The sequence below is a fragment of the Danio rerio genome, chromosome 1 (genome assembly GCF_052040795.2).
Source record: "Danio rerio strain M-AB ecotype USA chromosome 1, GRCz13ab, whole genome shotgun sequence".
In the NCBI taxonomy this organism is placed as follows: Eukaryota; Metazoa; Chordata; class Actinopteri; order Cypriniformes; family Danionidae; genus Danio; species Danio rerio.
In genome coordinates this window covers 48,929,371-48,951,086 of record NC_141021.1, presented here as the reverse complement: position 1 = coordinate 48,951,086, position 21,716 = coordinate 48,929,371, and the positions used below count along the sequence as shown (strand labels likewise).

Here is a 21,716-nt window from a genome sequence, read left to right as displayed (position 1 = left end):
AAAATAAACAAAAACATTGCTTTTTTTCATCTATCCATCTCTTATATGTATATAACTTTTTCCTTTTTATAATCCAAATATCAGTGCAAACATCTTTAATAAACACACTTCACACTTTCCAGAAATGTAACAGGGAAATTGCAGGATACTGAGAGTGAGAACAAGTGTGAGACGAAGAAAGGAATTACTGTGTTCATTTATGGGGGTGTAACTCAATGTTCTCTTGGGAAAGCCATATGTGTGTGTTTTTATGTATGTGTGTGTGCGTCTATAGAGGTGGAGAAACCTTGTCTTCAGGGAGCAGCTGCCACGACAACTGATATAGCACAGACTAATCAGACACGTGGCACATGAGATTCAATTAACACACACACACACACACACACACACACACACACACACACACACACACACACACACACACACACACACACACACACACACACACACACACACACACACACACACACACACACACACACACACACACACACACACACACACACACACACACACACACACACACACACACACACACACAGCATTCCCTAATTCAATACACTTTAACTCAATTACTTTATGAGATGGTAAATTGAGCCAAATATAGCACAGAAATACAACACTAACTCATCACGTCCCATTACCTCCAACAGAACCAGAAAGATTCCAATAAATGGCTAGGGATTTAATTCCTGGTTACCCGATGCTCACCTTCTGACCTTTGACCTCTCATCTCCACCTTCAAAACCCTCTGTGAACGCTGCTGTGATGTAAAGCTGGACACACAGCCGAAACGCCTCCTCATCAGTGCGCTTCACTCTTAATAACCCCTGATAAAGCTGATGGAGTCAGTCAAGTGTGTGCTGAATTATGAGGAGGCAGTTACACTTACAGGGAATGAGACACTGGGGAAGTGATTGAGGACCAGGAGAAAATACATAATGTATACAGCATTTTACACAACTGATGATCATCTAAAAACACAACCTGGTGTCACATCCGGTTTAACTTGTCAGATAGTGGGATGTAGGGGGGCAACGGTATATAACATAATAGAAATCAGAATCATTTAAATGAAAAGATACATTGCTTTCATTGTTGAAATGATAGATTGTAAATACAAAATAATGTATAGGTGGGTAGCAGGATGGCTGAGTGGTTAGCATTGTCGCCTCACAGCAAGAAGACCGCTGGTTTAAGTCCCGGTTGGGTCTGTCTCCCTGTGTCCTCCGGGTGCTTCAGTTTCACCCACAGTCCAAAGACATGCACTATAAGTAAATTGAATAAACTAAATTGGCCGTAGTGTGTGAGTGTGAATGTGAGAGTATGGGTGCTTCCCATTACTGAGTACTGGCTAGAAGGGCATCTGCTATGTAAAACATATGCCGGAATACTGTAGTTAGCGGTTCTTTCCCCTGTGGTGACCGCTGATGAATAAGGGACTAAGTCGAAAGAAAATTAAGACTTTGTGTGTATTCTACTAACAACTACTTGAATTTGCATTTGGTGTGAACTAAAAAAAAATAAATAAAAATTTTAAGGAAAACAATTTATATACTGGGCTGATTATTGGCATGTATGGTTGCATTAAGAACCTTTAACATTTACACCTTCAAAACATTCTTTAAATACAACATTATTTTTATAAAATTCTAAATCAAACAAATAAGCAAACACTATTTCGGTCTTTCAACTTTAAAATGTAACATTATTTGCAGAAATATTAAAATTATTTACTAGCAATTTCTGAGTGTAAATTGTTTCTACATATGTAATTTTTGAATTAAAAAGTACTCTTAAATGTAAAACAAAATTTTTTAGGCCGCATACACACTGCAGCTAAATGTGGTTGTCAATTGCCCTGTAATTTACAACTGAATGAAATGCATACCTCATTCATTCATTCATTCATTTATTCATTTTCTATTCGACTTAGTCCCTTTATTAATCAGGGGTTGCCACAGCGGAAGGAACCGGCAACTTATCCAGCATGTTTTACGCAGCGGATGCCCTTCCAGTACTGGGAAACATTCATTCATTCTCATTCACAAACATACAATATGGACAATTTAGCTTAATTCGCATATAGCACAACTCTTTGGACTTGTGGAGGAAAAATGTATATCTTATTTGAGAAAATAATTCTATGCAGATTGTATGAAATTAAATTTTATAAACGTCAATAAGTCTCTTTTCTTTATGTGTGCTGCAAGAAAACACATGGAACGCTAGTGTTGCCAGATCATGTTAAAAACAAGCCTAATGGCATGCCTAACTAACACCAAAACACAAACTTTAGCAACAAAACCAAAATATTACAACTTCCACCTGCCTGTTTTATTCATAAGCCGAGCAAAAATTAACAATTAAAATTAAGCAAAAGTAGTAACCGTCCATAATAAGTGAACCTGGCAACCTTTCAAGGGCGCATTCTGTGAAACAGCCCTGCAAACATGAAGAAATTAACAACCATTGTCACAGTAATGTTACTTTTTTCAAAAATAACAGAATGCTATAGCCACTATGATATTAATCTTTGCAAATAAGTGAGAAAAATCTTTATATACTGTACAAATATGTAATTTATGGCGCCTACATGTGAACTGTCAATCCAGAACTGAGATTATAGAAATATTAGCAAACAAAAAAGGTGTTATTCTATGAGCTGTTTATTTAAAGGGTATCTACTATGCAAAAATTTACTTTATAACACAGTTATGAGGCAACAGTATGTGAATATAACCAGCTTCTAATGATAAAAATGACTTAATTTTATATTTTTATCATTAAACTTCATAAAAACAGTGCAGAAACACTTTGATTGACATTCTTCCTTTATATGTGTCATCAGAGGGGAAAGCCCCACCCATTAGTGACGATCTGTCCCTCATTAGCATAGGACTTTAGTCTTGTTTTTGCATCTGCCACTATGCAGACACACAAGCACTTGTAGCTCCACCCACTTTAAAAAAAAGAGCATAATCTCATTTGAATTAAAAGCGACAGTCACCAAAACGGCACAATACGGATCAAAGCCTAAAACGGTCAGTTTCAAACTGTTATAGAATATTATTTGTGTAACATTTTTAGCTGAAACTTCACATGCAAACTCTTGAGACATCAGAGACTTCAAACCAATTTGCAGTGAAATGCTTTATGTACAGGTTTAACTTTCATTATCAATAAAAACAAAACCTGATCTACATGTCTTCCATGTAAATTCTAATAATAAGCCACATCCAAGACTACCCGAAGGCTAAAACTGGAAATTGATGCTTTCTTTAGTGGTCTTTTACTGCAGATGTCATTGAGAAGACGTTCTCCTGTCTTTCAAAACACAAGCCTCTTAACAACCTCCCTCGAGAGAAGGTAGATGGACGTCCACGCGTTCAGGTCAAAGAAAGGAAATGTTTAGCGGTGATAAAAACAGCACCACAATAAAAAGAGCTAAAACTCCAGCTGCTTGGTCTGCAATGAGGAGGAGGAGCTTATTAAACCCTCATTCTCTTGACTCATCAGCTGTTAAGTGTCTCCATTTATTTATGAGTCTCTTTGGAAATAATTAGATGAGCTCCCCTTAGTGAAATATGCATTCATAAAATATACGTTACAGGATAGGAAATATGCCAAATGATAACCACAGGATGCACTTTACATCACATAAAAAAGGAAAAACTAATATTTTAAAGTGCTGGGGGAGGTTCATCGGTCATCCATTGCAAATACTACAAGGATAGCGCAATATTTCAATTTAGCTACATCGGGGAAGATGTTTATCTGTGCCCAATTATCATACATTAGCATATATTAGCACACATTAAAATTTCCTAAAGTGAATTAGATTGGGGCATATACTGGGGACTAGTTCCGTCAGACCTCCTCTTTGTTCAATGGTGCGTGCTGTTGAATGCGCAAATCTAAATGCAAATCACTTAATAGTATCATTTCTACCAGCAGAAACAATAATGAGAGTGCGCGCAGAAGTTGATGAACGCACTTGGAATTATAATATAAACGAAGCACATCATTAATCAATTAGACAAGCATGTCTTAAATGTTATTGATTTAGGAAACAAGCCATTTTTTTCGACTATGATGACCTACAGTATGAGGACCACAACACACAATGGCTTTCATTTTAGAAGTTGTTATTATGCGTGACGTTTTTAGGAATTTGTATTTTGTATTAATTTCAAGCACGTGTAGGAAAATCTCCTCTGGCAGTTCCACACCAGCTGCACTGCTGATAAGCATTACCAATCAGCCATATGTGCTGTGACGGAGGTTAGAGAAAGAAAGCAGTAGATTATGTGTGTGTGTGCCAGCGTGTGTGAGGAGAGAAAGACTGAATGAGAAGAAAGAAAAAGGGGAGGGAGAAACTACTGAAGCTTCTTTTAACCCTTTATAGGGCTTTCATTCAAATACTCATTGGAAACACCCGGGAGTGTTACTCGAGGTTAAAAGAATTCTGAACTTTTATGAGTTTTATATTGGAATCTGTGTGAATGAAGATACCATATATGATTGTTTGCCCAATAAATGACTCAGGAAACTCTTTCTCATTATTTGGTGTTACATGATGGATTTAATATGCTGATTTGGTGTTCACAAAGCATTTCTTAATATTAAAATCAATGTCAAAAACAGTTCAATACTTGGGGATTTCCTTTTTTTCCTCAATTGTTTACTTTTAAATAACTTTTGATTAATTTCATGTGCTTTTTTAGCTGAAAAACAGAATGAATATCTTTCAAAAGCAAACTGAAAAGTGATGCCTTTTACATGTGTTTGTGTTTTCTTTTTGATACCTTTTTTATTCTTTATTGTACATGGACATGCTGAAATGCTACCTTATGAGTCCACAATACAATAGGCATGGGACGATAACCGGTTTTAGGGTTTATAACGGTTTGGAAAAGTCATGCTTTTAAAACCGCTAAAATTGTCTGCTTCAAGGTTTTTTCCAGTGTTGTAAAGAAATCTGTGGATTTTGAAACGAAAGAATACAGCAGAAGTCGATGATTTATTTTAATTATTTAGAAAATATTTTTAATATTTCCTAAAATAAAATAAATTGTATTCAAGTTTTTTTTTTTTTACAAAGACCTTAAAAAAGAAGTTATTTTAGAACAGTGATCACAATAACGTGATACCATAATATTTTTTATCCGAGGTTATCATACCACCAGAAACTTATACCGGCTCATGCCTACAATACATATACAACGACAAAACTTTTTTAAATAAAGGCTTACAGTAAAATGGCAAATTTTATTATTGAACCCTGCTAGGAAAATTAGTAGTAAAAAAAAGTTTAAATTCTGTATTGAAACTTTCAGTCATTGCATGGTACAAAGCAAGTCAGGTTCATTTGAAATGCCTCAGCCCACATTTTTGCAAAATGTAAAATACATTGCTCTGGGTACATTTGGTTGCACGTTTCAGATGACACATCCACTAGAGGGAGCAGTCTACATTTTTTGTGAATCATTTTTCACTTATTCCTTTATTTTCTTTTCGGCTTAGTCCCTTTATTAATCTGGGGTCGCCACAGCGGAATGAACCACAAACCTATCCAGCTTATGTTTTACGTAGCGGAAGCCCTTTCAGCCGCAACCCATCACTGGGAAACCCATACTCATTTGCACATATACATACACAATGAACCATTTAGCCAACCCAATTCACCTGCACCACATGTCTTTGAACTTCGGGGGAAACCGGAGCACCCGGAGGAAACCCACGCAAATAAAGGGAGAACATGCAAAGTCCACACAGAAACGCCAAGTGACCCAGCCGAGGCTCGAACTAGCAACCTTCTTGCTGTGAGGCGACAGCATTGTGAATCATTATAATAATGTGAATCTAAAATACGCTACTTTAGGTACGTTTTGCTGTACGTTTCAGATCCACATCTTACAGATGTCATACAGATCATCAAGCAAACCACTGAACTAAACTCTTTCTTAAATCCAACAAAAATCAAAAACAAACATAAGCGAACAGTACATCGTGACTCGAATTTTACATTGATTTGATCTCCTTAGTGAAATCATCCTTAACTAGACTCGAACCCGAGCACTCTACATCGAGTACAACACAGTATAAACTGCAAACTAACCACACCAGAAAAGTGCCAAAAAGTGTGTACATGATAAATAATAGACACTGATAAGTTGTTACAGGTATTTTTTTTGTATTGTGCAAAGAACTGCACAAAAATAATCCCTTATTTACCGATAATATGTCCCATGAATATCATTAGTGTGAAAAGGAACAATTTACATTTTACATATAAACCAGTAAAAAATATACTTCACAATGTTGCAGTTTTACCAAAGTGTAAGCTAAAGCACGTACGTCCATTGTACCTGTTTTGCAAAGTACTGTAGATATAATAAAAGATTCCATGAAACATGTCATTGTTTTAACCAGGATGCTATAATTGTTAGCTTCAACCAATCTGGAGAGCAATTGACAAAAAGGTTAAATGTGAAATGAAGAGAAATCGAGAGAGACAAAAGGCAAAGAATGAATGATATTCCTGTTATTTCATTACTAGCAAACCACTGCAGCAACAATGCATTATGGATATGAACCAGAATGGTTCTTCATGCTTTAATATATAATCCTACATGTTTCTAAACAAAAGTAAGTTTGAGGGAATGCAGAATAAACCTCTTCATCATCAGGTTCGACTTTCATTAACTCTGATTTGGGAACTTTGACATTCAGTCATCAAGTTACAACGAGCGTCTACAGACTGTTTAATGACAGGATGAATTATTAAGTGATTGCTGGTCTTTACTTGCACTAATTGCATTATTAAATGGCCTCTACTGTACAGACTGACTCTGAAATAGTGAATAATTCATTTACTGTCCTAAAGCAGCTTTAGATTAAACCAGCTCTCGTATTTCTCACTATCCAATAAAAATCATGTCTTTACATGACAAAAAAAAACAAGTCGACACAAACTTCTGCAAAGTGATCAGTTACAGTAGGACTTGCTTACCAACTTTTATTATCCATGTTAAATTAAAATGGATTTATTAGCATGTTGCATTCAAATAAATCCTTCTTTATTGTTTCTAACATGCTAAAAGATAAAAGAAATCAGAAAAAAAACACACTTTACTTTATTGTCCACAAGTGGAAATTTATCTTTGGCTTCACCACACAACCACATCAGTGTTCACATCACACATATAACAGAAAACAGGCAAAACAAATACTTTCAATATCATCACATAAATCACATTTAAAACTCAAATTATCCTATTCATACTTAAAACCCACAAAGGACATTAGATTTTTCTTTGCTTGAGGTTCCCTAAAACGTCAAAAGCTTATGTTTTATATTTAAAGGATGAGAAAATCTTCAATAATGACATGCTTTCTGTTTAATACTCCTTAAATACATTTCATTCAGTTGTCTTTGTGGTTTAACTCCAATTGCACTGGCAATTTTTACTGCTCAACAGTTTTTGCTTGTGAATACTAAACATGCCGATTTTGGAGTGTCTATTTAGGCTAAGTTCAAAAGCGCACCTCGTTGGAATAAGCTAAGTAAGTGATTCTTGCCCAACACCATTTGATTGAAAGAGACAACATAACTAAAGAGAGTGGCACATGGCGTGAGTGGCATAGCTCGTAAATCGATTGGCAACAAGTGTTAACACGATAGATCATGAACCCGGTTCGAATCCAGCATTTGATGAACTCATTCTTCTTTTTTCCCCTACTACATATCAGATTTTGCCTACTCTTCATCAGAAGAAAGACAATTAGGAATCATTAATAAGTGTGTTTATTATAAAGGACTATTATGGAGGTGTTATATCCAAATCATATGCATTACAAGTTTGTAAAAGGTATACATTAAAATATCCTTAATTATATATTTTTAGTACTGCTTCTGTGAACTTGAACAGGTATGTTAAATTCCATTCATTTTTACTATTTGTATTCGTTTTTTTTTTTCAAAGTGTGCTTTAAATGCTTTCAAAATAAGTAAAAAGTTTTGTAGACTATATAAGTAGATGTACTGTATATCATATGTTTTATAAATGCGGGCAATACATTATAGATTCATTTTATTTAAAAAAATATTATATTAATGTTATTTTTTAAATTAAAATATAGAGGTGCGGCCAGGTAGGGGGTCTACAAGACATTGTGCCCAGGGCCCTCTGAATTCTTAATTCGAGCCTGGCCTGGAGGAAACCCACGCCAACACGGGGAGAACATGTAAACTCCTCACAGAAATGCCAACTGACCCAGCCAGGACTTAAACCAACGACCTTCTTGCTGTGAGGTGACAGTGCCAACCACTGAGCCATCATGTCGCCCATATATCAATCATACATTAAAAAAAAAAAAAAGATTTTGTTGCTTGTTCAAACTGCTTATGTAAAATGTGCTGAAAAATACAATTCATGAGATTATTTTGGGACAACTTCATTGTTTTATGTTCAATTTACTTCAATTTGTTAAGTTAACTTAGTACATTTGGTTTGGGATTGAAAGATCCATTTAATTCCATCTTACATTCATGCCTTAGTCCTCAAATGTCAACCACAAGCACAATAAAACCTGCAATCCTCACAAAATACCAGCACACATTTACCTATCAATTGTTTACAATTGCTATATTAATCTAGTGCTACAACACCAGTAAGTTTTTTTTATGTCAACGATACCTCTCTAAAAATACAACAACAGACCATGTGACTTCACACAGACACAGAAAATGTACAAACTAAATCAAATAAACTACAAAAATGAGCAGTTATCATAATTCCCAAATATGGTAAAGCAAGTTAGCTTGTAAGCTCAAGCCCTCACTTGACTCCAGAAGCGTTAGCGAGCGCTGACCTAATTAACCAGTGTTAATCTGATTAGCCCAGTAACCTCTTCTCTACTGACCAGCATACACACACGCTCAACACACCAGACTTGTTGAAAGCTTACATCTGCATTTTTACACTGTCATGACATTGATTCATTCTGCAGATGATTTTATATAAAGTGACTTACAAATGAGGCAAACAAGTCAAATCAGAAGAGCAACAGCATGTAGCGCAGTGAGTGCTAAGTCTCAGTTAGCACAGCGTAGCATACAAACAAAAAAGAGAGCAAATGAAGAGCACACTCTTGGATCGAAGTAGAATCAAATTAATGCTAATGTTGGTGACCGTTGACATGTTTACCAGAGAATTACAGCAGTGTGAGTGTTCACATGTGTACTCTTAAAGGGACAGTTCACAACTTTAAATACAACTTTCCTGATTATTTGCTCACATTCGAGAGGTTCTAAACTTTTATTGGTTTCTTTCTTCTGTGCGAGCCAAAACAAGATATTTTAAAGAATTTTGAAAAGATTAACAAAAAATAATAACTTGAATTCTAGTTGATCATTTGGTATCAGAAGTGGCTTATGTGAAAGGCAAAGGCCTCTAGATTATGCTTAATTCATTAATTAATTACTTGGATTAATCTTAAATGCCACCTCCATCTTACCGCAGACATGCTCAATAATGATCATGTCTGGTGACTTGGCTGGCCAATCCTGGAGCACCTTAAGCTTCTTTGCTTGCAGGAACTTTGATGTAGAGGCTGATGCATGAGAAGAAGCGCTATCATGCTGGAGAATTTGCCCTCTCCTGTGGTTAGTAATGTAATGGGCAGCACAATTGTCTTGATACCTCAGGCTGTTGATGTTGCCATGCACTCTGCAGATCTCTCGCCCGCCTCCATACTGAATGTAACCCCAAACCATGATTTATTTTCAGTAAACCAGACTGATTTCTGTGAGAATCTTGGGTCCATGTGGGTTCCAATAGGTCTTCTGCAGTATTTGTGATGATTGGGATGCTGTTCAACAGATGATTCACCGGAAAAATCTTCCTTTTGACACTTTTCCACATGATCAACAAGAAGTCAAGTTATTATTTGTAGCTCTTACAACTGCGACTGAGGACAAGACTTTTGTCAGGAGCAAAAAAATATGGTCACACTTTTCAATAAGATTTGATTTGTTAATGCTAGTTAACGCATTTGCTAACATGAACTGATAAGAACAAAACTTGCACAGCATTTGTTAATAATAATGCAACATGGACTAATGCATTATTAAAAATACAAATTCATGCTTGTTAATATTAGTTCATGAGCTGCGAGTTAACATGAAATAACAGTTAACTAACATTAACAACTATGAATAAATACTGTAATAAATGTGCATTTTTTTTCTTGTTAATAAACACATTAACATTAACTACTGTAAAATGACAGGTTCCACACAATTCCTGCACGTTGTCCCAACACAAATTAGTTAATGTCATTGTTTTAACTTATTTAAGTAGATTGAACATAAAAATAATTAAGTTATGTCCAACAAACCCAAGAACTGTGTTGTTTCAGCTCATTTCAAATAAGTAGTTTGAACAAGCAGCAAAAATCAATGTAAAGAGTTACCAAACATAATATGTATTTATTTATCATTATTTTTATTTATTTATTTATTTATTTATTTATTTATTTATTTATTTATTTGTTTATTTATTTGTTCATTTATCTATTTATTCACTCATTCATTTATTTACTTGTGTATTGTTTTTTTTTAAGTTGATAATAAGCTATTTCACTCTGACCTGCTGCAATACTATTATTCAGATTTTATTATTCAGATGACATCTGACATCAATGAAATAGCTACAGTAGATATGCAAATTCTTATACGTTACTATCACACTATAAAAATATATAATTCTTGACAAAAAGTCAAGAGAACATATATTTTTATGTTGCTTTAACTTACTTTAATACAATATTCAAATTTCAACATTTTTAAAAAATATATACAAAGTTTAACCTAAAAAAAAATGTCAGTTTATTTGAACTGAAAAATTTAAGGCAGTAATAATTTTTTTCAGATTGGAGGAAACAAACTGATTCATAAATAATGTCTTGTAGAAACGATTGCTAGCATTGTTAACCAGAAAACAGGTTCTTCAATGAGCTGATGTTTTTTTGAGTTATTGGCATGTATAAACATTCTCACTGATGTTCACACAAAAGCAGCTGATGACAAGAACGCAAAGCGATTACAGCTGTTTTTGCTGCTCATGAAACAGCGCTTGCAGTGTTTACTGTATGGATGACTGCAACATGCGGCGTTGTGGTGCGCTAGATGCCTCTCTGCTAGATTAAATATTTAGAGTTTCTATGAAAAGATTCGAGGGCCTTGTTTAGATGCCCTCCGAAACGGAAGAACAGTGAAATTCGGACTAATCCACACACTGAGCCCAAGGCACCTGACTGTCAGATCCTATTCTTCATACAGCATGCATGGAAACAACAACAACACACAGAGAGATTTTCACGCACACACATTTCCTCTTTCATATGGAGATGGAAATAAAAGGGTTCCTTCTTTTATACTGTTTTGGTATGCAATTACATGAAAGCTTCCCAAATTTAGTCACTTTTAGCTTAAAACAAGAATAAAAGGTCTGACAATGGAATAACAAATTAAATTACATTTAATTGAATTATTTTTTTTAAATTCTCACTCATTTGAGAGATTTTTTAAAACAATTATTTTAGTTTAAGATCATGTTTTGTATATATACGTGTCTAATGTCATTTTGATTTACAATTTCATGTATCTTTATTTAAGAATCTTTAGATGTTTATATAGGAAGTGTTGGAGCTAAAGTGCTGGAAATATGAAATGAATGAATAACCAAAACATAACTGCAAACTGATCTCATAGCAATATCATAGCAGTTAATGTCAAGCAGTTTTGTCTCAATGCTTGTTTTTCTCAGCATTATAAGACTTGAACTCACATTTCAAAGAAAAAAAAAACTGAATAGTGAGATTTAAACTTCCTGCAATTCTACATTATTTCTTGTAATTCTAAAATGATATCTTGCACTTACAACTTCTTTCCTCAGAATTTTTGATGCACAAAGTCGAAATGTACATTACAAATGTACAATTCAGAGAAAAGCAATCTGAAGTGTGGGAAAATAAATGTAATAATAGGAAAAACAAATTGAGATAATTTTTTTCTTTTCATGTTGGGAATGAGTTTTCATGAATTCACATTTTTTTAGTTTTATTTTTTGTAATTAAATTAACATTATGTATTTCGACTAAAGAAGGTTTAGATATCTGTATTGGAAAACAAGACAAAAGTACTGAGGCTAAAAATAATATTGCAGTTATAAATCTCTTAAAGAGAGTTCTGTAGAAAAGAATAGGCATACAGTTTGCTGTAATGCTGAGAAATTAGACACTATATGGCAACCTTCCTCTCACATTTTAAAAAGAATAAAAAAAATCTAATAATAATAATAATAATACAACTATAGCTGACCTATTTTCCCTTCCTCTGGCTTAGTTATGAATGGAGAGCACAGAGAAAATATGCATGTTTTTTACTTTCTTCCTTTTTTTTTTTTAGATTAAATATATTTGTTAATTCATTTTTTTTTACTGCTGTAGCTTTTGCACATTTGTATTTATTTATTTTTCTATATTGCTGAACGGCCTAATATATGTGTTACTTTTAACTACAAAGTTTTTTATCTATAATAATAATAATAATAATAATATAATAATAATAAAACAATAATTAATATTACAGTGATTTTTGAAGGATCATGCGACTCTGAAGACTGGTGTAATGAAGCTGAAAATTCATCATTAATATCCTGAAATAAATTATTAAATTAAATGATAAACTACTGTGAACAGTTATTTTATAGTGCAATAACACTTCACAACGATGTGATGAAATATGAAAAAAAAAAAAAAATGCAGCCTTGATGAACAGGAGAAGCTTTTTTTTAAGGCATTTAAAACTCTTATCTACTCGTCGGAACCAATAGCCTAGTGGTTAAGTGTGGCGACATACAGGTGCTCACGGCGACCCGAGTTCGATTTCCAGCTCAAGGTCCTATGCTGACTCTTTCCCTCTCTCTGCTCCCAACTACTTCCCTGCACTATTCTATCCATTAAAAGTTTACCCCCCCCTAAAAATAATTATAAAAAAAACAATCCTACTGACCCCAAACTTTTGACCAGTAGTGCAAGTCTGACAGTAAAGATTTGTATTGTATTTTAAATAATAAACAAACTTTCCAATGATGAACTGTCCCTTTAATCTAAACACATTCATGTTCTCCATTGATGTTCACAACACACACATTTAACTGTATGCACATCCCATCTCTCTCTCTTTCACACACAAACACAAACACGGAGGACTCACCGCGATCCGCAGCAGTGTCCCCTTCACTGATGCCCATCTGTCTTGCCGGCGGTCAATGACCAGGATGAAGCCGATCCCCGTCGAGCTGAGACTAAAAAAAAAAAAAAAAAAACACACACACCATCATCACCATCACACACACAAAAAACACAATAAAAACAAACAAACACTGACATACTGAGGATAAACGCTGCACACAATGCATTCACACTTGTAAATATATACAAAATGTAAATATGATCAAATGTCATGTTCAAATTTTAACCTGTCAACCGTGCTTGTCTATATTTGACCCAAAATTGTCATAAAACAACCAATGTTTTGTCTTTAGACTGTACATTTGCATGCTGCAACCCATCATGAACGCAAAATGCATGCAAAAGCAAACTGACACACATACATTCAAATGCATTAGACCCGAACGCAACCGTGGCAATGTAGCGCAGAGATGCTGAGCTGGGTTGCCACGTCCATCACCATGGAGAACGGCAGCAACTCTCCGCACCAGCAGGTTCAAGCTGCCTTCTTTCTTTTCAATGACCAAAAAAATCCAATTATACTCCAGGAATGATCTTGATGTGCAGAATCCACCCCTGATGCTTAAACTCCAAGTGTCCTTCAGCAGATATCACAGATGCTTTTTCCCTCCGTTTCTTTCTTCCCTCCAATGTACCTTTGCTTTCAGCCGCTCTGTTTATGGTTCCATTTGAATGAGTGCCACTGTAGGAAAGCTGGGAGAGCAGATACACTCTCCCTCCCCCTTTTACAGCAGCCAATCAGACAGCATCAGGTGCTCCCTCGCAACCAATTGGACTCAGAGGAGCGCTGACTGACTGATGCGAGAACTGATAGTGTGGTATGTGGGCGGGGTTTGGTGCTGATTGATAATGAGAGCCCCGCCCACTGGAAACTGGCACTGCAGATACTCGTGTATCAAATCTGCCGCCATTACGGTGACATACAAATTGTGTGTGTGTGTGTGTGTGTGTGTGTGTTTTCTGGCTCGCATTAGTAATCCCACCAAATTTTCACACTCAAGCTCACCTCCCTTTCCCCCCCTCAGGCTGATTTTTTTTTCTGGAGCGTTTGTTCTGTGCTTCTTTCATTTAGGAGGGGTGAATGGAGGAAAGGAGAGCAATGCAGGGGTCTTATCAGCTGAAAAAAAGCCCCTGGTGTAGATCTGCACTGACACATACTGACTAACGACCTTGAATGTCCATCAGTAATGATGAATGGCCATCAGAAATCTAACTGTGATCATTATTGTAATTATAAGATTACATTCAAAGGGGAATTTTAAGTCATCCGGGGGCTTCATTGCACATGATTTATGGTCATATCGGTTGTTAGTCTATTAATATTTTGAATTATTGTTTTGTGGTGTTAAATGTTGACGTTTTTGGCTTTCGTTCATATAGCTGAATGATTTGAGCAAACATTTGGAATGATGGTATTTTTAAATATTCAGTACCAATACAAATTTTGTACATACATATAAAACCCACAATATATTCGGATTTGACTGTAAATTTCTGCAATAATGTGATTAAATGTTTATTAATTGTTTATTAAAATGGTTATGTAATACAAAGGTCTGGGGTCATGAACAATAAGCAAAATAAATGTAAACAAAATTCAGGGATATGATTTGCTTATAGTAATCTTTGGATGAATTTAACAAAAATATTGAGGTTAAATTAAATTATTCAGAAACCACAGAGAAATTCACTGCCATGTCTTGTGAAGAATTGCTTGAATTTGAATGCAAAACTAAACAAAACAAAAAACAACAACAATAAAACTAAAACAAATGATTGAGGTCATACTTAAAATAAAATAAATAAATAAAATAAAATTTTACTATTTTTTAAATCAAAAACCACAGAGGAATTCACTGCAACGTCTTGCTAACAGATGCAAAACTAAACAAAATAAAACACAACAACAAAACAGAAGAAAAAGAAAAACAACAACAACGACAACAAAATGGAACAAAAGACAAAACAAAACATCTGAAATTTCATACTTGTAATAAAATCCTTAAATTATCAAAATTAAACTAAATTAATATATAAAATAATTATCAGAAACCACAGATAAATATTATTGCCATGTCTTACTAAGAGATAAATTTGGATGCAAAAGCAAACAAAACTAAATAAAACTACAAAACAAAACAAAAAGAAAGAAAAAACAACAACGACAGCACAACAAAACAAAACAAAATCTTTTTAAAGATAAAACAACAAAAATAAAATGAAATGAAACAACAAAACAGAACAAAAAGGAGAGAAAAAAACTACACAATAGAACAAACAAAAACTAATGAAAAAGAACAAAACCAAAATGAAATGAAACAACAAAAGAGAACAAATAAGGACAACACAATAGCAAAACAAACAAAAAAAACAAATGAAATGAAACAAAACAGAACAAAAAACAACAAAAACAAAATGAAATTAAACAACAAAAAAGAACAAACAAGAGAGAAAAAACAACGACAACAAAATAGAATAAAAACAAAAACAAAATGAAAAACAACAAAATAGAACAAAAATAAAACAAGCTAAAAACAACAAAAAACAAAACAAAATGAAACAAAGCCACAATTAATTTATATGATATTATATAATCATAATATTTATTTAAAATTTATATTTTTTGCATTAATTAAATGAGTAAAATCGACATATGCATCTTATTGAATTTAACCCCTATACTTCTATCCTTTGTATTAAAAATGAACTGGGGCGCTTTCTTGGGGGCTTTCTTGACATTCACCTCTTTATTCATTGAGCTGCTGTATATTTGCTGTTGAACTCCTTTCATTTACCAAATCAGAAGTAAATTAAAACCCCATCAGGCATTTTCAGCATGAAAAAAAAATCCATCTAATTACTCAATCTCCCCTCTCTCTTTTTCTCCTGGGAATAATGGGCAAAGACGAGTGAAGGAAAGCAAAGGGCTAGAATCCCTCTTTCAGCAGAATATTAACAAGGGCTGTTCAATTAAAGAAGATTTCACAGGATCAGCCAACAAACCAATGCACCAGTGCATGGACATTCACAGGGATTAATATTAAAAAAAAAAAAAAAAAAAAAAAAAAAAAAAAAAAAAAAAAAATCGATGCTATACATGCAAATTATCATCTGCAAAGTCAACAATAATGTATTTCCCAGAGAATACCCTTCATTCAGATGATTCACAAACTAAGAATGCAAATGTAAAACAAGGGGTATTAAGATCACCTTGTTAACCATGTACATAATTACACCTTTTAATTTAATATGCATGATGAATATTAATGAAGCAGCAGTCAAACACACACACACACACAAGCAGGCAGTCATGTCACATGTTCACTGAGAAGCAAACAGCATGATGGGTTGCAATTTGAAAGTATTAGAGCGCCCTCTACTGTATGATTCAACTAAAATAGATGACATTTTTTCTTATCTACTGCAACAGAGATGGTTTATAATACATTCAAACATAATAGCATTAAATAGTAATAATATTCTTTTGTAAAAATGGTCAAGCATTTATTTATAATTTATTCTTAATTTTTAAATTATTATTATTAATTAAATTATTTGCATGTTATTTATTATTTAAAATTTAATAAAGGTTTTAGTAATTATATCATGTCCCTTTAAATTTTTGTGTTTGTTTATATAGTTTTAAAAATATGTATTTAATTTAAAACTTATTGTCTAGTTGAAAATAAGAAAAAAAAATCTTGGCAGCTATCTTAATAATTGTTTAAGATTTCCCTCCTTGAATAAAATAAAATAAAATAAAATAAAATAATATAAAATTAAATTAAATTAAATTAAATTAAACACTGAGATTTTTTAATTTTAAAATGATTAATAAATTTAATTAAATTTATTAAATATTACTAATTTTCTTAATCCGAAATCAATGAAAAATTCTGTGTCATGTCTTATTAACAGATTAATTTGGATGCAAATATAAACCAAACTTAAAGAAACAACAAAACAGAAGAAAAAAACAAACAATAAATTTTTTTTATTACTTTAAGCTAATTTAAAATCAATTTTCAAATTGGAAATAAGACAAAAAAATCCTTGCAACTAGTTAATTTAATTTAAAAATAAACATTTTAATATAATTATTAACAGTTATTAAATTAAATGTAATTAAATTTAATTCATGAATTATTATTATTTTTTAAATTTATATATATAATATATAAATATGGGAAAAAAGTATATAAACAAATAATTTAATTCAATATTTAAACTAAAATTTCGTTTAAATATGACGTCAATGTTTAATTTAATTTCTGCGTTTATGCTTTGGTTAACAAATTTTACAAGGGCTGTTCTGATTTGATTGTGAAGCACAATTTTGATTTAATTTGATTTAAAATCTTAATTTGATTCAAAACTTAGATTTAATACAAATAATGTTTCTAAAAATTATCTAAAAAAAAAGGGAAACCTCACAAATGGTGAATTAATGTCAACTATAATTAAGACTATACCCCTTTCCCTTTTATCTCAGGTAACCGTATCACTTAACTATATTTAAAATAACTTTTTCATTTATTTATTTATTTATTTTTAACTTTTGCCCATGCCTAAATATAACCCTGAATCCACATCTATATTTACAAAAAGCAAGATTTAAAAAATGATGACTTTTATAGGTCTGAACAAAACTAACTTAAACTAAACCTCTTCCCCAGTTAAATGAATGTGGAAACCCAGCTTATTAGGGATATGTTAGTAAGGCGCTATCCTTCCACCTCCTGTGTGTCTCACCTGGGAATGCTGGTCAGGTATGTCAGCACATTGTGAAACTCCTGCTCCTCCAGCTCACCAAACGCCGGGTACTCTGGGAAAATAATGATGGGGCTGCCGTTCTGTCCTCGGCCACCTGGAAATGCAGATTTGGAAAAACGCAGCTGTTAGCGATTCTGTTTAAAGCTGCCATGTGGTGCTTGGTAATGTTTTCCTTTGTCAGAGTGTAATATTTATGCATGCATCATGTAGGAAGTCTGCAGAGCTAATACATTAAATCACATTTGTAGAATCCTAAAGGAACACTCCACTTTTTATGGGGGAGAAATGGGTTTACTTTAAAACTCTCCAAAAAGTGTTAAACAGTTGAGTTTTACCTTGAATCTATTTAGCCGATCTCCTTGTCTACCCGAAGCACTTTTAGCTTAGCTTAGCATAAATTATTGAATCGGATTAGACCATTAGCATCTCAAAAAAAAAAAAATGATAAGAGAGTTTTAATATTTTTTCTATTTAAAGTTTGACAATTTCTGTTGTTACGGTGTTTACTAAGACCGAGAAAATGAAAAGCTGCTATTTTCTAAGCTAATATGGCTGGGAACTATGTAACATTTACCCTTACTTGGGCAATTTACATAAAAAATAACAATGCGTAATCCAGAAAATGGTGACGTGGTGGTGCAGTGGGTAGTGCTGTCACCTCACAGCAAGAAGGTCGCTGGTTCAAGCTTCAGCTAGGTCAGTTGGCGTTTCTGTGTGGAGTTTGCATGTTCTTGTGATGGCGTGGGTTGTCTCCGGGTGCTTCAGTTTCCCCCACAGTCCAAAGACATGCGGTACAGGTGAATTGGGTAAGCTAAATTGTCTATAGTGTATGTGTGTTGAATGGGTGTGTATGGGTGTTACTCAGTGATGGGTTGCGGCTGGAAGGGCATCCACTGTGTAAAAACAGATGCTGGATAAGTTGGCGGTTCATTCCGTTGTGGCGACCCCAGATTAATAATGGGACTAAGCTTAAAAAAAAAAAAAAAAAAAAGAATATGAATAGAATATAAGATGTTGTTGGTTTTGTTAAACCACAGTCCTGACTAACTTTCATTTTCAAACCGTTAGTTAGTTGTTTTATCTTCAAGATCTGAGGTGAACTGCATGCTGCTGCTTTCAGTAGTATGGCAATAAATGTCAGGTAAAAGCGTATTCAAACTCACATTGGTAGCATTTAACACTGAACAAAGCCCAAAATCAGTACATGAGGTGACCATTGTCATAGTAGTTTATGCTGTTGTTCTGCCACGATGTCACAGAAATAAAAAGAATTTCTAAAATAGAAATATGTAGGACCAAAACCTTTTTTTTTTTTAATCAGGGAAATTTTAACCTCCTGAATTAATTTTACTGCTAGAAAAATGTGGAAATATAATAATCCAGTAACTCTTCTGCATTTTAAAAGTCTTCTACCCACAAGGGGGCACTTCCACACCTTCCCATATAAACCTCACATAGAGAAATACAGAGAACACTACTACGTACATTCACAGAAGACTAATAATCTCAGCTATAGACCTGCATGGATTTGAGGAAATCAAGGACACAATTCAACACCACGAGGACAGATCTGCTCTTCTCCAGTCACTGAACTTTGCCTTGCAAATAGAGAGGATACCGTTCAAAAAATACGGAGAGATAAGCATCATACACACAATTACTGTGTGTATGTGTGTGTGTGTGCGAGAAAGGGAAAGAGGAAGGAGGACACGTTTGCTGCATTGTGTGGAGGGACAGAGGTCATGTGACTGTGTGTGAGTGTATTTGGCTGCTCCACTCTGTGATTAATAGAGCAGGATGGATCCACTGCGGAGCTTACAAATATTAACACCTCTGTGACTGTCTCACACACACACAAGGTGAAAAGGACACTGCTGTCTCGTTTGTAATCAACAGCAGAGCAAAAGTAAAGTAATCCAGTCCATCTGGAGCAGGTGAGAGGAAGGATCAATCCACAATGACAAATTGCCAAATCACATACGTATGCACTATTCTTTGCCATTTAGTAGTATAAATAGTGTAAGTAGTGCGTTCACACTGAAAAAAAAACCTTGGACGATGCACTTATTCAAACAATAAAATGGTATTTAATATAATGTTGAACTCTTGATGCACTCAATGTTCCCAGATGTGTTTAAACAGTGAAAGTGGAGGAGCTATCAGCCGCTGAGGTTGGATTACTTCATTTCATTTGGATTGTGCATGCAAAATTCTTCTAAAGTTATTATTGTTGCCTCCTATAGTGAATGCAGTTGTACTTATGACTAGGGTTGGGCCGATAGACGATGCCATCGTCCATCGCCGATGGCCGATAAACTTCACGATGCTGAGCCGGTATCGCGATCCATCGCCCCACCCCACATTTATATTGATATATAACTTATCATTTGCATGTCATCTTGATAGCAATATATCCTTTTCATGAGCTGTGTTAAATTTTACATATAGCGGCCACTTGCACGGCTGACAGCATCGTGAGGATTAAATGAAAGATTATACAGTACCTCTCGCGCTTAAAATGTGTAGATTCAGTGGCAATGAATAAATTCGTCATGAATTAATTGATATTTAACAACCACCACCCACGATGACGATGCCATCGTCCATCGCGATGTTTCACATTAGACATCGTACAATGCCAAATTGGTCAACATCGCACAACCCTACTTATGACAGGGGAAACCCACAAATGTCAACTGGGAAAAGCTTGTAATTTAAGACATCAATCACAAATAAACAAACAAACAAACAACACACACACACACACACACACAAAAAAACTCAAAAACAAACTGTATGCCACTGATAATATCAGACATGGACCTCTGTGCTCATCCAGTGAGGGGAAAAGTAGGACCAAAAAGGAAGAAAGATGAAAAGGGGTGAAAAGGAAATGAAAACAGGAAACAAACAGATGGAGAGTCTGCGCTGCAGGTCTGTCATTAAATCTAGGTGGAGAACTGAGGCATGAGATTAGACCAACGTTTACTACAACACGATGTGTTGCATGGACACACAGAAAAATAGAGTCTAATAGGAGCACAGTGGACAGTTAAGAGTATATAGAACAGAGTTTAAAAGAGATGGATTGAAGAATAGAGTATGGAGTATCAAATGATTTAAAAAGAGTATGAAAGAATAAAGAAAAAAGAGAAAGTGAGTACAAATGGAGTATAATTATGTAGAAAATAGTAGAATGGAATAAATTACAGTGTAATAGAGAGTACAAGTCAGTAATAGAATATCATTTAGGAAAAGGGAGAATATTACAGTAGAATTAAGCATAATAGTAAAATAGTGTAGAAGAGATTATAAAAGTAAAGAATAAAAGGGTAAAATAGAGTATAATGGTGTACGATGAGATATACTAGAGATAAACAGCAGAGAGGAATATTATGGAAAAAAACAACAAACACATTAAAAAGAGTATAATAACAAGCATTTAGTTTGGGCGAGTTTTTGCAGCTGCTTTACAATGCCCTTTATGGGTGAACATTAGCCAGTGGGGGAGTGTCTTTTGTCTCTCCAGGTGTGAATTATTCATAACCATTGACACTCATGCAAAAAATGACCCAAAGTAGTATTTCCTAAATGTAAATCATTGTAATGCTTTCTTTGAA

The 21,716-nt window shown here is 34.1% G+C and overlaps 1 protein-coding gene across 50 annotated transcripts in view; it reads right to left on the bottom strand.

Annotated features, from left to right (window-relative positions):
• Positions 1-21,716, bottom strand: part of mcf2la (mcf.2 cell line derived transforming sequence-like a) — a 139,993-nt gene that overhangs the window by 47,723 nt on the left and 70,554 nt on the right. For 43 of the 50 annotated variants that reach the window (XR_015476917.1, XR_015476919.1, XR_015476921.1 and 40 more), the window contains 2 exons: positions 18,076-18,190; positions 13,286-13,376 (listed from right to left, as the gene is read on the bottom strand). Coding sequence is in view for 39 of the 50 variants with exons in the window: in XM_087237622.1 (XP_087093748.1) it covers positions 13,286-13,376; positions 18,076-18,190 (206 nt within the window). In the remaining 11 variants the exon portion in view is untranslated. Of the gene's footprint in view, positions 1-13,285; positions 13,377-13,685; positions 14,005-18,075; positions 18,191-21,716 lie in introns of those variants that run through there. The other 7 variants (XM_087237645.1, XM_087237647.1, XM_087237649.1 and 4 more) reach the window with 1 other exon arrangement.